This window comes from Poecilia latipinna, unplaced genomic scaffold (genome assembly GCF_001443285.1).
Source record: "Poecilia latipinna isolate Pla-1442-1.1 unplaced genomic scaffold, P_latipinna-1.0 Scaffold146, whole genome shotgun sequence".
NCBI lineage: Eukaryota > Metazoa > Chordata > Actinopteri > Cyprinodontiformes > Poeciliidae > Poecilia > Poecilia latipinna.
In genome coordinates this window covers 360,501-378,883 of record NW_015112762.1, presented here as the reverse complement: position 1 = coordinate 378,883, position 18,383 = coordinate 360,501, and the positions used below count along the sequence as shown (strand labels likewise).

At 37.1% G+C, this 18,383-nt stretch overlaps 1 protein-coding gene across 5 annotated transcripts in view; it reads left to right on the top strand.

Moving 5' to 3' along the window:
• Window positions 1-18,383, top strand: part of pde4d (phosphodiesterase 4D, cAMP-specific) — a 158,162-nt gene that overhangs the window by 120,531 nt on the left and 19,248 nt on the right. For 4 of the 5 annotated variants that reach the window (XM_015029196.1, XM_015029194.1, XM_015029195.1 and 1 more), the window contains exons 2-5: window positions 15,497-15,688; window positions 17,180-17,216; window positions 17,297-17,373; window positions 17,927-17,976. In XM_015029196.1, the coding sequence (XP_014884682.1) occupies window positions 15,497-15,688; window positions 17,180-17,216; window positions 17,297-17,373; window positions 17,927-17,976 (356 nt within the window). Of the gene's footprint in view, window positions 1-3,445; window positions 3,982-15,496; window positions 15,689-17,179; window positions 17,217-17,296; window positions 17,374-17,926; window positions 17,977-18,383 lie in introns of those variants that run through there. The other variant, XM_015029198.1, reaches the window with a different exon arrangement.

The window sequence follows — 18,383 nt, the reverse complement described above, 5'->3', positions numbered from 1 at the left end:
TGCAGCTTTATTGGCAGGCGGTTCCATACATACAAATATGGATGTAACCTAGTCGATAATATTTACCAGCCATCTGTGCTGTCCCCTTTCTAAGTGCTATTTATTTCAACCTTTAATGGATATGTGTGTGTCTGGCTCTTGGAGGAGAAAAAAAAAATCTATAACTTTCTCAATTACTCTGTTAACTTAGCCCATGTCTCTAGGTTTATAGCAATAACTAATTGGAACAGTAGGTGGCAGTAATGCATTTATGTTTTAACAAGAGAAAAGACTTGTCTCTAATGCATTTTAAACTCGTTAGGTTTTACTTATTAGATTTTGTTAAATTATATCTACACTATAATTAGCTTATAAAGTGCCTAAAGTTTTTCTCAAGTCTCTGTTGAAAAGTTGTACATACAGTAAAGTTTAGTGAGCATGATTTAAAAATGATGTGTTATACTCGATGTTATGTGTTTCTTTTGGATTTAACATTTCAGAATTGATAAGAATTTAAGACAGGTCATTTTAAAATGCAAAAAAAAATATTAATATTGTCAGGTTTCTGGACACCACCTGATGGAATAAGAGATTATCTTTGCATGGCCTAAAAGCTCCAGCAAAAATATTTCATAACTGATATGAAGGAAACATAGAGGAGGAAAAGTCAAATCTGGTGTTCGCAAGCACTTGAAATGAGATGAAGAACAATTAATGGCTAATGGCTAAGGTGTTTATTGCTCATAGCCGCATCAAATATATATAAAAAAAAGAGTTGTATTTTTTACGTCATGAGGTATTTTATGGTGGATTCATCATTTCTAGAGACAATATTACATTTCGGCATGTACAAAGCGTTGATACGTCTTACAACCCTGCATCCAGCAGATGGCAGTAAAGCAGCTTCAATGTTAAAATATGCTTTATGTGAATGTCCCTGTGTTGAAAAGTTTGAAGAGTGTTGTTTTTACTGTATTGCTTCACATTAATTGCAGATTACATGTTCAATTTAGAATTGTGCTACTAAGATTTTCGACCCCTGTTTCTGAGCTGTATTTAAAGGTACTTGTTTGATCTTAGCAAAGCGCTGTTGCTTTTTCAGAAAACTGCTAAACTGCTCATTCAGACATATTAACATATTTATTTCCAGTCTGAAGAAAGATGAACCTGAGTTTATGAAGTTGTGTTTTTTGCTTCGTGGACCTGTTTTATCAATACCAGCTATGCTTCTGACTGTGATCCGTATCAGAAACTCCACAGTATTTGCAATGTCCATGTCACAGTGGAAATTTCATTAGGTTTCTTTAATTCACTCTAAAACAACAGGCTGCCATTTTGTTCAGTTTACACCAGAGATTAGTTCTTCACAGTTGTCATTTCTTTGAGCACATGGAATTCGCAGACTGGTAATAGGATTAGTTTTCCCCTTGTCACCAATATCTCCAATATCTAAACTGCATCAGTCTGCCTTTCTGCACCGTAAGCATTATGACTGCTTGTATAACTTACTCTTTTTAATAGGGGCCCTTTACATCTGGGATTTTTGTGCCTGAAGCTCTGGATGTCCTTTGATTGGCCAAAGAAGAAGTAGTAAAATACATATCTACTAAAAAACTGCACCCCGATCCTGAAATATCAATTAAACTCCAAATATTTACTTTTAAACAAGCAGATTTGCGTTTTTTTTTCTTTTGTATTTCATACAGTAAGCCCACTGCATGAAACTTCTCTCTATCAACTCTTGAAAAAAACAGGTCATTTGTGCAGAACTGAGCTGCTCCCTCAACAGAATCAGGCTCACTTTATTAAAGCAGTCTGAAATGTGTCATCATCTGCTGTATAATGAAACATGAACCTAAGAAGGAATAACAGGTAATACAAAAGTAAAAAAAAAAAGTCAGTGATCTTTTGCGATTCCATTTAGGTTCTTTTGGTTGTGCTATAAAGGAATAGTGTCCCATTTAAGCTCAATTTCCACCAGTCAACAGTTCTCCAGTCATTTCTCTGAGCATGTGGCATTTACAGTCTGTGGTGATGGGATTAGTTTCCCCCTTTTCACCAAACTCTAATCTACATCAGTTGGGTATGGTGCGCTGTAAGCAGTTGCTTGTGCAACTGACTTTATATCATCTTGAGTGGGTAACATTTAGACATTTTTTATGTGTGAACTCAATACATTAGGTCTGTTTGCATAGACTTTCTCTTGCATGCATGAGTTTTCTTCAGTGACATTGAGTTTTGTTGTCCAAATTGGCCATTATGGTGCCAGTCAGTATGGACTGCCTTGTGATGAACATGTGAAGATTGGCTAATGACTCTTGGGATAGCCACCAGTTTGGTTAATCCTGGTTCTTAATCTGAGCAGGATTATGCTGTATAAAAAAGTGATGTATGTATGGATGTGTAGTAATGGAAGTCTGCTGGCTTTTAACTACACGTTTGGAGAGGCTGTGCAGTCTGTCAATATTTGTCAAATTTATTTTCCGGTGTAATTCTTTCCTGAGTCACTTGTGTTTGGTAGACATGATTTCTTGGAGTCCTGTAACCACATATCCTCAAAGTAGACTCAGGCTGAATATGGAAAATTGCTTTAAAATCATTAATTGTCAAAAATACATCACAGGTGACGGCCAACACTACACATTTTTCGAATGATGGGACAAGCCCTCTAAGAATATATGAAAAAAAAAAAAAAAACAGAACCCAAGCCTGCTCTTAAGATTAGCCAAATGTCCAGACAAATTATAGTTTTGGTTGAAGATTATGAAATAGTCCTAAAATGTACTTTCTTACCCTAATTCAAAACAAAATAAATAACTGAATCTTGAAGGAGATGAGTAAGTTCATTTCTGAGTTTTCCTGCCTGCTTTTAAGGACTCTGCACACTTGAAAATGTGAAGCACAAATGGCCTCAAAAATTGTGCTAAACTCTTTGTTGCCTTTTCTAAGAGGCCGATCTCAGCAGAAAACAGGTGTCCTGCCTCAAACGTTTGATGGTTTTCCACTGAGACATGTTTAGCCCTGAAGAAAATACGTGTTAAAACAATTTAAAGATGGGGGATTTTGTGTTCTTGTTTTACTTCTAAATGGCTGGTCATTTCTCACCATCAACAACTATTTTATTGTTTCGTATTGTCTTTTCCTCCTGTGGTTAATCCTTAGTTTGCTTCTGCTAGCCTAGATTACTATGCTGCACAGAGTTGTTACTCTACCAAAAAAAAGGGGGAATAAAGGACACTTGTTTTTCTATTGCAATGTAATTCACTGCTTCTGTAATGCTATCTTTGCCAAGAGTCTAAAGAGCGTTGGAATGCTTGGCGCTTGGTTTTAGGTTACAGCAGTTGCCGAGTGACTGACGCATGAGATGATTGTTAAGACTGCTCACGGATAAAAGAAGGCCCGCCCTTCAGACAATTACTACTACCATAACAGCCCCTCCCCACTCAGTCATTCTCAGGCAGCAGCCCAAGGGAAACGGAGGGACAGGAAGACCGTCACGTACGTCCTGAGAAACTGGAATCTTATTTCAGCCCTTCGGTGCGGGGGAAAAAAAGTAAGCACATGGACTTGAAAGGGAGGCACAGAGTGAGGAAGGAGAGCAGCAGTGTGAGTGAGTGCAAGGCTGGATTAGGAAAGAGGAAGATCACATGCTGCTCTGACATGATAGATAAGTGCAAGTGAGTGAGAGGGAGAGCCGGGTAACAAACCGACCTGCTGCCGAGCCACCGGAGCGTCAGGAGGAGCAGCAGTGTGGAGAACTGTTTGGTCTGGACCACTCTGCTAAGCTGGGGGAAGGACGCTCCGTCCGGATCGCCTCAGACCAGCGGCGGCCGGTCAGTGGGATCCCGGTGGCTCGCTGGAGAAGGTGTCTGCGACTTTGTGCACACAAGGAGTTTACACATGTCGTCTGTGTGGATGGGGAAGGAAAAATCAGAAGATGAGTATCATTCTTAAGCCTCGGTCTCGCTCCACCAGCTCTTTGAAGAACACAGAGGGGATATGGTAAATTGATAAGAAGCTTTATCTTCTAACTCTATTTTTCTTTTTTTTTTTCTTTCTTTTTTTTTTGTAGTTACTTTTATTCACATTCTTTTCAGTTCAGGTCTAAATGCTGTCATCCTGCTCCTGTTTACATCACACTAGAGTGTTTGTGATTTTTTTCTGTGCAAGGCACTACTCATTCTTCTTTCAGAGGATGAGTTTGCCTTTGACATTACCACACACTTGCTTTGATGACCCAAGGGTTTCTTCCTCGTATCAGCAGGTGAAGCAAACTAGGTTGAGAAAAATAGAGATGCTCCAGTCAGAGTGTGGCTGACTTCTGATCTCTGTTTTTTGTAAAGACTTAACAAATCACATCCAATTTTAGCTAATTCTGATTTCTCTTCAAAAATGAAAATAACTTTTAGTTCAGTCAGAATATTTTACTGGTGTTTGTTCTGTTAGTGGTCATTGTTTTTGCTTTTGAGGCAGAGCTTTATGTTAGAAGCACAAGATCAGCAAAAGTATTTTATTATTTTGAAACAAAGACAAAACAGTTATTGAGATGACATTTGAAACTCCAGCATTTTATTTTATTGCTATTCAGTAATGCTAACTCAGCTGCCATTACTGATGCAGCAGTCTCTGTGTATTTCCAAAGTAATGTACATATTCATCTTTAAAACTTTCCAGTTATGAAATGATTTACAAATCCGCATTGATGCGTGATGCATGGAAACAAAAGCACTAAAATCACAACTTTTCTCCACTTCATTAAACCTTATTGTTTTCTGTTGAAAGTCTTGGTGTCTGAAAACCTGAACAAATGTCTAGACATATCTATACTTCTTTTTAAATAATGTCTTTCATCTCTGTTCTTCATCTGGCCTATTTATTGTACACCTTGCAGATGCTTTAAATAGCTTGCTCTCCGTATTCTCCCCATTGTAGTGCCATTGTTTGCACTGCTGCTAGTATACAGGTGTTGTTAGTTCACTGAAAATAAAATCAAAATACAAATGTAAACTTTCCAACCAGCCCGTCACAGCTTAGGTTCGGTGAAGTTGAAAACCCTCTGCTTACAGACTACAGACAGTTTTTGCATATCTACTGAAAAGTTAAATTTATCTGTAGTTGAATTCAGGATGCTGAATGCATCCCCAGGGGCAGAACTCGCCTTGCCCTGCCCCTCCTGTCTCCTATTCCCTCCTGTTCCAGCTTGTTCTTGCTTGTCAGTAAAAAAAATATGAATTGCAGCTCCAACATTGAAGGTGAACGACAACATATTTTACATTACTTTCTTTCAAAAGGACGGTAACTGAGTACAACTGCGGTTTGTACTCAATTAAAATACTCATAATACAATGCTCATGAAGTTGTGGGGTTTTTACAAGAGACACGTGTTTAAACCTGGTAGAGTCTTATAGTCTTGTGTCAGTTTACCAGTCTACTCTGCAACCTACTCAGCTTTTGTAAAATGAAGACATAGTAACCAGGTCTCACGCCGTTATAGTGCTCCTGCAGGTGTGACATATTACTGTACCTACAGTAAAGTGAATGGTTATAAAACTGGTTTTAGTAAAAGAGCTGACTGCAAAATGTCTCTCTTTTTTTTTTCTTGTTCCCATTAAAAGCTGAGAATCTGGCAGTGTTTGGTTTGTATGAGCCATCTTTTTGAATGTCTACCAAAAGCAATACTCAGCTGGACAAGGCATGCCGCCTACTCCATCTGTCCTGCCCTCCTTTATGCCATTTACTGTTTTGTGGAGGCTTCTTTCATTTAATTCTAACATTGCCTTTTTTCTGTCATGACAGATATCTGAGTGTTTTTAAGATGAGAGATGGACAGTATTATGAAGAGGATCCAAATGTTTGTGCTTAAGTCCAGTGAAAACATAAGTGTGTTGTATCACAATAGCTTTTATTATGCCATTACATGCCTGATTAGATGTCTTCAGGTTAACATGTTTTTTTTGTTTTGTTTTTTTTGCACAAACTCCCATGAACAGCTGTGTGAGGCTGTGCATAGCTATGTAAGACAAAGACAAGATTCAGCATAAACAGCATAAAGAAATCCAGACAGACCTGTTTGTCTCAACTAGACAAATAGATGTTTTATAATTACAGACTGTTGGTGTCCATCATTGTGTTTGCGGAATAAACATAGATCAATCATTAGAAGATGTAAATTGGGAGAAATAAGCAAGAAAAGATGGAAAAAGTGTTCATTTTAATGCAAGTCTTTGCATCTGACTTTTTTCAAGCCAACGTTACACTTTAGTAAAAAATGTTAAGGTATAATAAACATTGGCATTTATTAAATTATTGCCAATATAAAGTTAATGAGGAACATATTTGAATGTAAAGTTCAACACTTTAAATTAGTAGCAAATACAAAAAAAAAAAAACAACAACATTTTTTGCAAGAATTCAGAGATGTTAGTTAAGTCAAATGTTAGTTATTCTCGTTTGTCTTGAGTTGCGTCCTGTGAAGGACGCTTTTCTGTAATTTGATTTTCTCCTTATTAAAATACCTCCTTCAGTTAAAAGGAATGTAGGTGAGTATCAAAATTGCCCCGAGTCTTTTGATTTAGAAACTTCCTGTGCTGGAGCAAAAAGCTCTAAAGTCAACAGAGCTAGGCTGAAGTTGTGATTAGCACACCTTAACTGAGGTTCTCGGAGAAAAGGTTTCAAACATGGCCACTCTTTGTAAAATGTATTTCAAATTTTATTACTCTTTCAGTAACTGTTTATGATGTAGCCAATCCAATTATTTAGGGTTCTCTTTCTTCTTAATATGTGGAATAATACAGAAAAAAGAAAAAGAGAAGGTGAACGCTGGTCAGGATACAACCAAGGAGGACCGAGGAGAAGTGACTTAAGATAGAGACAGTATAGCACAAAATAGTTAACTAAATTAAATAAGTTGAGTAAAATTATCTAAAAAGTTACCAGTCATTTCAACTTCATTCAACTCAGAAATGTTGTTTAAAGCCTAGTCCCCAAAAAATGTTTGCAAACTGTTGCATTAATTTTATTCTAGCAATTTGTTTTAACAGTTTTGACAGTTTCTGGCAATGACTGAACATCAGGTCAATGCCTTTCATAAGGCCTGACAATTTGTAGGTTATTTAATATTTCTTCTAAAATTAGCATTTACGTAGCCCACTCCTAAGATAATGAATAGAATGGAAAATAGGTTCACAGCTAAGTGGACCTCCCGTGTGTATTGCAGCTGAAGTGGCTCGCTTTGCTTTTACCTATACGAACCAAGATGACGGCGCATTGCCATGGTGACCTCTTTATGTGTCTCATGATTGACTAACTTTTCTCAGTGTTACAGCTGCGGCAGTAGGAGCTAGAGCAGTGTTATGACTGAAGACATAGATTCATATTATTTATATCTCACAGAGTCTGAAGGAAAGAGGGGGAAAGCAAACCAGGGAATGAAACACTGCCATTAATAATTGATTTGATTGCATCCTGCTATGTAAAAAAGGTCAACTGAGTAGTACTCGTCCCCCAAGCAGTAAAAATTCCTACCAATTTTCCAAGAATTATGGCAAATTGTTGCTGTTTTATGGTGATTTTTTTTTTCCAGTAAGATTTGCATGAATGAGTTTCAGCTGCTGTCATGATCCGTGTTTCTGTGTATTTATTTTAAGGTTTTTCTGTGTTCAGTTTCTGTCCTGAGTCTTTGTTTCTGCGTCTTCCCCGTTGATTGCTTCCCAGGGGGTGTCTCATTCCTTGATTACCCTCCCTGTGTATTTAGTCCCACCTGTTGTCTGTGTTCCTCGTCAGATCCTTGTCGTATGTTGTTTGTCTGCCTGCCATCACAGTTGAACTGTAAAGTCCTGTGTTGGTTTAGCTCTCTTTTTCAGTCCTTAGTTTTTCAGTTGCTACCGGTAATTAGCTGTGTGCTAACTCTCTGCCGTGTCGAATGTGTTGGACTGTGCTTGAGCTCTCTTTATTAAATCATCATTATCATCATCATCTGGGTCTCAGCGTTCGTTCTCACAACCACCAAAACACCGCATCTGACAGCTGACAAATATTTATGAAAAGTTAGTCATTCCTCAGCTTGAAAGTGGTTTTCTAAATATACTCACAAAAGTACAAAGTTCTTAAGAACTCTTTAATTTGACAAGACATCGATGAGAAGACTCAGAGCAAAAGATGCTGGCTTTGTTTTAGATATCTTCACAGTTTGGATGTTGTGTATTTAGGTTCCACTTGTTCTTGAGGATATGTTGTGATAAGGAATTTCTCAGAGACCGAACACAGTTGAAATGCCTTAATTGAGTGCTCACCATTTCATGCCAGAAATAACATTTTGTACTTGTTAACCAACTATTTAAAGTTATTTTTTACATTTTCCAGTATGTCTATTGTAAGAAAATTTGTTTTTATGTCAAATAAGATCTACCAGCAGAAGGTCACCTAGAGGTGTATATATAAAAAAAAAACATAATTGAATTTCATGTTTGTTATAATAATGTCATGCAACAAAACAGCTGCAGTCTTTAAAAGAATATAGAATTAGTTATTATGGTTATTTTTTATTTCAGTACATGAAATCATGTGGAATATTTGATATGATCTTATGAGATACAAAAATTCAAAATTTTGTTGAAATTCTGTGTAAATTAGTGTTTGACACAAAACTGTCTGTCAAGTATCAACACAGTCTCTAAATCATGTAGAAAAAAACAACAACATAATATTAATTTATTGAAGAACTGTAATAATCAATTATGACTCTGTTATGTACATTTTTGGTCAGTGTGTCAGTTGGTTTATTATAAAGCATACAGTCTATGTCCATCTCATTTTGAAAGTATAGTGAAACTTAAATGAAATCACAAAAAAGTTGAGGAATGAAGATAATTAAAAATAACTCATGCTTTTGTTAATTACTTAGGTACAAAACTAGTTTTAGATGCAAAACTTGAAGTACAAAGGTTTGAAATGGCAAGTTGTACGTATAAAAGAGATGTATGAATTTCCTAAGGTTTGCACTGTACAGGAAGTTTCTCTCATTTGGAAAAAAATGTCTCAGATTTCTCTCCTAATTTTTGAGCCAAAGACAAATTTGGCTATTGCTTCCTGTTGGGTATTGGCAAATCAACATATATCTGCCTTGACTTTTTTTCTTTTTACTTCTGTGAATACATGTGTGCGCGCGCGTGTGTGTGTGTGTGTGTGTGTGTGTGTGTGTTTGTGTGGATGGGCAGTGCAGATAGAGGAAACAGGCGTTGTAGTTATCATTGAATAGTCAGTCCTTATCTGCTTGGTCCGGTCTGCTTTGTGGTTGATGGCCTTGTCACATATTCTTTACCTCCTCCCCCAGTCTTTTCAAACGAGATGGTAAAAGAAGAAAAGGATTTGCCCTGACATGAATAATAATATGTTGCAGCTTGTAGGTATGGATTGCCTTTAACATACAACCAATCTGCTTTGACCTGCGACAGTGTTACAGTCACTGCTATTTGCTAAAAAAAAAAAAACCCGACAACTTCTATCACTTGAGATAGAAACATAGAAAAGTACAAGATACTTATATCATAATAATAATAGTAAAAATAATATTTTTAAGGGAATTTTTGGAACAATATTTAATGCATTCAACTGATTGGACAGTGACATTTCAAGCGGATGGTTTCCAGAGCCAAAATATTCATTTTCTAAATCTTGGTAGATATAGAGCTTGCTATTACTTGATTTGTTGTAAGTATTTGTTTACACTGATTATTAACCTGAAATATTTTACCCTCACTACCTGTATCTGTATTTGAGGACTAAATATTCGGCAGTCAACCTCAGGCCAATTACATGAGCAGATAGCACAACTACATAATTAATAATATCAATAATTAAGTTAATATCAGCCTGTCATAATCGGTGTCATTTTAAGAAGAACACAGCAACAGAAATGTATGATATTCTACTTGAGTGTTGCTTTAAAACAACAAAGTTGAGCAGTCGGTTCTAAATCTTTCTTTGAGTGTCTTTATTGAAATAAAATAATCATATCACAATAGGAACATATGCTAATCAATATGTTCTAATGTTTTAGCAGTAGTAGCATCATTGCTTTTCCCTTATAAAGTAATTATACCATTTTATATCTTTTATTTTTTTTTTTCTTTGTGTAACATCTTCACTCAAGGCAATAGTTTTATGATAAGCTTGTGGGACCTCATTCCTCTAGGACACATAGCTGTTGGTACCCTGACATAAACACTGTGCTGCCATTTTAAAACCGTAGGTCATGGACATGCCACAGGACACAGGGCAGCACCTTGCTCATGTCCTTTCCTTCTGTCTCCGTCTATTTTTCACTGTTCACTCACCTCTTTGTCTTTCCTTGTTCTCCGTTTACACCAAAACAGAAAATGGTTAGTTCACCGATTCCCTCTCAGCTCCGAGCTGTTACACATAACTAATGACGGGACAGAGCATAGTGTGTCTTTTTAAACAGATCAGCAAGGATGAGGATAGATGGGATTCTGCTCCACCTGAGGGTGTAGCCATGAGAACAATGTTGGTCACATTACATAACACAAACATAGTTATGTGTCTCTTTTAAATGTGCAACCAAGTGCAAAGAATGTGAAGTTTATATATAACTCAACCGAGAACTTTAAAACAAATTAAAAAAAAAAAAAAGATCTTATAAACCTGGTATCCCAAATGTTTACAAGCTGTGTGCTAAAGTAGACAGAGGGAAGGCGACTCTTGCTTTATTTTAGAAAGCTGTGGACACAAAAGGAAGGAGGCTAGTGGGAAACAGTGAGGAGAAATATTTATCTCCTTAGTGTTAAGCTAACCTCAGAAAACTTAAACCTTTCTGAAGTTAAAGCTGCAAAAAGAAGATTAATGAATATATATTAGTATGTATTTCATGGAGTTTGAGTCCCTGCCTGGTTGGGGGACATAATACTGAAATGCCTTTTTTTTTTTTTTCTGTTCGTCAAATAGGACCAGCTGACCTCAGAAAGAGGCTAAAGATGGCACAGACTCACAAACTCTGAGTTTTAACTCTCAAATCAAATTATGTCAACTCCTGACTCTAGTTACAAAGTGAAAAATTCAACAGAACATTATTACGGATCACATTCTATATTAATTTGGTCTTAAAGTTTCTGTGTTAAAGCCACAATAAGTAGTATATTAATTTTTTTGTCATTTAGTTTTCCATGAGCGGTGTAAGTGTAAAATATGCAGGTTTTTTTCTACAGAAGGCTCTGCTCCTGAACTAGAACACAAAAAGATGTCAAAGTCCTGTTCTTACTTGGTGGTATCTCTAAGAGCCACATTTGCAGAATGGCTGTTAAATGTAGGTCGTGTCCCAGAATAATTTGACAACAGTACCCCACTTTGCCATTTTTAACTAAGTGGATCATTCAGAGTAGACTCAGCGTTTTGGAAGTAAGGAAATAAACTAATTCAGTGTTTGAGAGCAAATGTGTGAGGGGGTGATGAAACTATGAAAAGGAATAATAATGTGAAATTTATCAGCAAATGTGTCAATCAAAACCAGTCACTGAATGTACAAAGACTTGGGAAAATTATATGCCAGTATAAATTAGTACTTCAGGTGTCGGGGAAAAAAATGAGTTTTTCCTGAAGAGTCACAGAGGAGCTACATTGAAATGCATAGTTGTTCCCTGTTGTTGTGTAGTTGTTTTTTAATAATCATTTTTATCATTTTTGATGTGCTCATTTCTGGAAACTCCACCTTGAAATGTGTTCCTATAAAACAAACAAACAAAAAAACCATCTGCATCGGACCCTGTACCTGCTTTTGTCATGATCTGGGTTTCTGTGTGTTTATTTTTGAGTTCTTCTGTGTTCAGTCCTGTTTTCCCTGTGTAGTCCTGTTCCCTGTGAGTCTCTGTCCTCCCTGTTGATTGCTCCCCAGGTGTGTCGTATCCCCCTGATTACCCTGTGTGTATTTAGCCCAACCTGTTGTCTGTGTTCGTTGTCAGATCCTCGTCATTTGTAATTTCTTCTTTGTGAGATATACCATATATATGCTATTGTTTTGTTTTTTTAATCAGGCTTTAACTGTGGCAAATGTCACTGTCGGACATCGGGAAAGTGGGGGGGCTATCCTGTCCGCCCATCAGTTCTCAAAACTACACACACAAAAAAAACAACAACAAAAAAACTTGTAATGGCCCACACAGGGTCAGTGCGATCTTTATGGGCAGAGAAAAAAAAATGGGGTCCAAATGTCCCCATTTCTTAAGACCAGGGGAGGGTTGAAGGGTTAATGCTCCCAGGGTTCAAAATCTTTTTTAAAGGGATAAAGACAGACTTAGAGTTTTCCCACTCTCTGAAGTATTAAATAATGTAGCTTTCAGGCCAAAAGCAGCCTACACATAGTTTGTCTTGGTGAGCTCCCAGGAACCATTAATGGATTCTATAGATTAAAAGTTTGATTGAGTAGATTGCAAAAGAAGAAGTGTATTGGCTATGTTTATTACGGCAACTACAGTTTGATCAACTCTCATCGTGCATCTGTTATGCTAAAGCCAACAAAGAAAAAATGACACTGGGTGATCTTAACAGTTTTATGATGTTTTTGAAATAACTCAGCATATTTTTTTTGACGTTCGGATGGTTTTCTTTTTTTTGTTTTTTATTTTTGGTATCACAATTGATATATTGACACCAAAAGGATTGTGCATTATAAATGTCACATGGAAGTTTCAAACAGCATTTGACTTTATAGAGTGTATTACAAATTTAGCAACATATTTATTTAAGACTGACAACTTTTTAAAGAGGTAGCGATCTCAGAAACACTTACTACCTGACATCCATGCATCCATTTATTGTTTATACCCGTTAGTCTGTGCTTGAGCATTTTTTTTAAAACATTTTTTTAATATTAGTGTCCGATTGTATTTTTATTGCAGATTATTAAAGTAATGCTGGATTTGCTGACCTAGTTCAAAAGTATTTCTCTTTAAGAGGGACACTCACTCAGTCTTCTGTTTATTTCCACTATGTAACCATAGAAGTGTTGGCCTTCTTTTCTCTCTTTTTCTCTTTATTGGCTGCTGTCTCAAAGATTTACTCTATTGGGAGAAAAAAAAAACTGAAAAAAAAACAAAAAACAAAAAACAGGTATTCCAACTATGATGTCAATGTTGGCGCAATACTATGCTAACTTTGCTCCAAGACTTATTTGTTATTCCAGAGGAAGGGAGGGTGTGTCTATAGAGTAAAACCACACATGCAGTTTAGGTGAGACTGAGCGTGGGCTTTGACGTCAGAGTGCGATCAGATGTTAAACATATGCTAGAGGCTCTGTGTCAACACTTTCTCTGTCTCAGTTTGAGATCTTTTCCTTGTTCACATACAGGATGTACTCATTCATGTGCACTTACCACACAGAGCAGCTGCACGACGAGCTGACCTGTGTTAGCACTGATGACTTTTCTTTCACTGGGGTGAGTTGGGGCTCTCAACGCTTCCAGTAAAGACAGCAGAAGGATTACTTGGCTTGATAAGAGTGTGAAGATGGGTGATATGAGGGAGGTTCAGACTGATTGGTGCTCTTTGAGAGTGTGGAGAGCAACTTTTGAGAAAAGTTACCAGATTCATTTCGACTGCAGCACTTTTGTGTCTTTTTCTTCTTTTTTTTTTTTTTTCTGTCTAAGAAGAACTTAGAGAGGAGGGCAAGGACAATACAATTGCCCTTTGCTCCAGGCAGGCAGCCAAACTATCCTATTCCCCAACAAAAGCTCACTCTCAGTCAGCCTCTGCCATCAGTTATATCACAGGAAGAAGGTAGATCATTTAGCCCTTTAAGTATTCTGGAAAATATGCTTGGCATGTCCTGTGTTGCAGTGTGGCTTTCAAGGAGCTTGATAAGATGTGATTACTGCCAGATATTTTACAGATTGCACTAATCACAATTCTGTGGCTAATTTTTGGTCTCCAGTGTTTATAAAGAGGACAGTGATAAAATCAGATACAAGAACAGCATTGACTGTGTTCACATTTTAAACTGTCTTTAACATCTGTTAGAGATCGGTGTGTTTGGTGTGACTCACATGGCAAAACATCAGTCTTCAGTCATCAGAATGAAGACATAAACATTGAGTAAAAAGTCGACAACATTTCCAAATCCAGGAATTTTCATGACAAAAAGACCTTTAAAGCTCATGAGGAGAACAGAGCAACTCTGCTGTACCCTGCTTGACCTCCTTAATTTCTCAGTTTGTTTCTTGTTAGATAATATATCAGTTGTATTGTTGGAACTTATCAACAGATTCATTTAAGAATGTATCTTTGGATACATTGGCTTTACTTAAAGACTGGTTTTACGTAAAACCTATAGTCTCGATTCTCTACTTTCTCATACAAAGTAGGCAACATATTTGTGGGTCTTATTTTCCAACTTTTGTTCTATTGTCTGAACAAACCAAGCCAGGGTTTTTCCCATACCTGCAGGCATTCTGTAACTTTACCAGAAGGAGTCAGGTTTTATCTCGGAGTTAAAGGAAAGGAGCCGGTTTACTTTGAATGAATGCTTTTATTTACATAGGTACGTTTAATATCGGGGGACTTTTAACAACACATAACCCGTGTCTACACGCCATCAAACTTTAAAAATATTTCATTTCAATAACTGTTCACTCTGCATATTTTAGGCTGTCACACATGCACAGGCTTGCTCATTCTCTAACAGTATTAGAAGGGAGCCAATGCTGAATTAAGACTTTTGTTTTTCTTTGTTATGCATTGCTATGATGATTATGATAAGATAAGGAGACGTCACCCTCCTGGGTATTACGCATTGTGTCGAGGGGAATCCCACACTGACCTTAGCATCCTCCCCAGACCAGATTATAGGATTGCGTCCCAGCCTTGGCGATGAGACAGGTGTCTCTGTAGATATGCATTAGTCATCACTTGGGTGCACAATCACCTTGGAGACTAAGGAGCTCAGCATGACATCCCAATAGGAAGTGGTGTCACTGGTTAAAAAACACTGCTTAGCTGTGAGTCAGTAGCAGTATCAGGACTGAGGTATTCCCTGTGGCACTGAGGGTTGGAATAAAGCGTGCTGAGTGTGGTTCTGTGTGAGTAGATTTATATGTTCTGGGACTAGAGAGAAAACCTGCTGTGATAAATTACAAGCATAAGTGATTGAAAATAGAGTAGGAGCCCACTTTTGTAAACACATTACCATGATTTGATGATGTGTCTTTATATATATATATATATATATATATATATATATATATATATTTGCTATCAATAGCTGTCAGCACTTTATACAACGTGCACAGATAGGTCACACTCAACTCTTAAATTCCAGACATATTCAAAATGTTGAACAATGTTGACCAGTGCTGCCGTATAAAGATAACTACAATGCTTTTTAAAATGTTTATACCCAATGACTAACGGATTGCAAATTTTACAGTTTTTACTTTGTTTACAAACCCACAGAAAAAAAACTGTTCATGTTTTAATCCCCTTCTTCCTTCTTCTTTTTTTTTTTTGCCTGCAGCTTTGATGTGGACAATGGCACGTCGTCAGGTCGAAGCCCCCTGGACCCGATGGCCAGCCCGGGCTCAGGCCTCATCCTGCAGGCCAACTTTGTCCACAGCCAGCGGAGAGAGTCGTTCCTCTACCGCTCGGATAGCGACTACGACCTCTCCCCCAAGTCCATGTCCCGAAACTCCTCCATTGCCAGTGACATGTGAGTGGCACAAAGATTTTCCTTTCATGTATAACACATAGACAATCCACCCAAATAAAATGTGCATCTGTTGATCTCAGTGGGGGCTTTTGTGTTTTGGTGGCTCTGTCGCAGCTGGATGTTTTAAGAACCAGTTCTAGACCTCAGGGGAAGAGTGCATGAGCAACACATGGTTGTGTGGTGTCACATATCCTAACCCTAACTCATGCCCATTTAATTAAGTAAGCGTGTGGCGCAAACGCATTTTGTCGATACGCAGCATAATGTAGTCACCTTCCTGAAATAATGGCTTAAGTCTTTTTTTTTTTTTTTGCCAAAATGATTTAGGCAAAAACAGTGGGGAGAAGTGACCGTTTTAGCAAAATATGACTTAAACCATTATTTTAGGAAGTTGAAAATATGAACTTTGTACTGAGGTAGTTTCATTTTAATTTTTTGAATGGTCTTAAACAAGATGTCAGGCTTTTTTTTTTAAGTTAATTTAGCTAAATCTCTTTAATTTTTTGTGTTTTAGGAGCACAGGACAGAAAAAGCTATCATCTCATTTGATTTTTATCCCACAAATACCAGTTCACATGCTGAAAGGACATATGAATGAAAAGTTGTAGCTGTGGGGTTTTTGCAACAGAATAGCCATTGTCATAGTAACACACAGCTGTTTTGCTGCACCCGTTGCCAGTCCGTGTGTATCTTTGTCTTCGGTTTATTGGTTACGTCAATAGTAGTTCATACCAACCTTTTGGGTTGGTATGAACTTCAGCCAAGGCTTTTCAGCTTAACCTTATTGCGCCTCAAACTTTAGGTAACCACTTGACGCCCAAGGCAATCAGTGCAGGTAAATCAAAAGTTTGTGATATTAATATTTAATCTGTAAAGTTAAACTTCAACTTGAAGTCAAAGTCACATTTTTTCGATAGCGCATTTAAAAACAACAGTTGACCAAAGTGCTAGACAGCTAAAGTAACAAAATAATTGAGTTATTGATAATAGAATCAGTTGTTGTTTTCCTTTAAAAGAAGAGAAGGAAAGCAATGGGAAAAAGTTTAGGGATGTTTTCACAGGTGCATAGAAAGCTAGCATTCTTCACAGCAGCCTTGCTGTGATTAAGCACAAAAAATAGGTTCTGATGCTGAAATGTCGCAATCATATTCTGATTTCAACATTTTCTGATATTTTCCAATATATTTTATATTTTTATTAATGTATTTTCACTACGCTGACTCCCCCTCCATTCTAGAATACATTTTAAACTTTAATTATTTGTTTTTGAAGCTCTCAATGGCCTTGCTCCTCATTTTTTTATCAAAGTTGTTGAGCTTTTCTGTTTTCAGCTCAGACAGTTACTGTTCCACAGCACAAACATTGGGGTAACAGAGCTTTTTCCTACCCCATATCTACAGTTTAATAGGTTCCAGAGCACAACACATTGTCAAATTTCAGCAGTATGGGAATTTCCACTAACATAGACTCCACTTTCTTTATTTCTTTCAGTCATGGTGACGATATGATTGTAACGCCATTTGCACAGGTATGTGAATTTGTCTTAATGTTGCATATTGTGATGATCGATGCCTGATTGAATCCTAATCAGTCGTATCCCACTCTCAGGTTCTTGCAAGCTTGAGAACTGTACGGAACAACTTTGGTGCATTAACCAATCTACAGCAAGACAGAGCATCTAATAAGTAAGCTGCTTTCATTACTTATGAATGCTGAGGTAAAATGAGTGGCGTGACATGATGCAGCCCCTAATTCCTACATGATTCCAACCTTAAACATCCAAACACGTAGGAGATATTTTACTATCTTCTAAACATGTAAACAAGTTATCCAATGGATTTATGTTCAGGACCCTACAAAAAGTTGACCAGTTTGTTTAGTCGGGGATGTTGTAGAAAGACAGTAGTGCAGTGAGCTGAATCACAGTGGTTATTATTTTTATAGGATTAGAAAACACTGAAGGCACAGTTATTAAATTAATTTTGTATTTCAGCCAATGGATGCCTCAAACACACTCGTCTTGTACAGTTGGCTGTGTCTGCCCTCTGCTGTTCGTTTTTAGTACTGCAATTGCTCCGTGAGTGATTTCTTTGCAGTAGCTCCTAACAGTCAAGGTCCTTTCTATTTACTGAGCCAATGATAGATGTTGTTTTTCTTTGTTACAGATTGTGTTTCAATATTCTACAAAATGTCAGAATTTTAAAGTGACATATAATATTATGTGTCTGTTTATGACAGGAGATCACCCATGTGTAACCCACCCCCTATCACCAAGACCACCTTTACAGGTAAGAAATTTAAACGAGAAATGTAATGAGAAAATTATTTCAATGTTATACACTATGTTTATTTTCACCAGCAGATCTTCTCATCTTCTGTTTTCATTCTCATAAATATTCTGATTTCATTTGATTATTTTTTATTACTATTGATTTACTTTATATTTACTTTATATATTTATATTCATGGTGATCAAGTATAATTTTTTTCAGACATAGACAGTGCCAGCATAAAAGAGTCATTGGTTATTGAACGTGTATTCACAGCTGTCCTTTACCTGTTAGACAGTCATCTTTCACTGCACAACCTGTCTGGTCTCTTCTGAATGGGTTTTCTGAGGATGGTATTGTACAGATTGTATCAGATGGCTAGAAAAGATTCACCATTGACAGTCCAACACTTTCAGTAGCTGTAA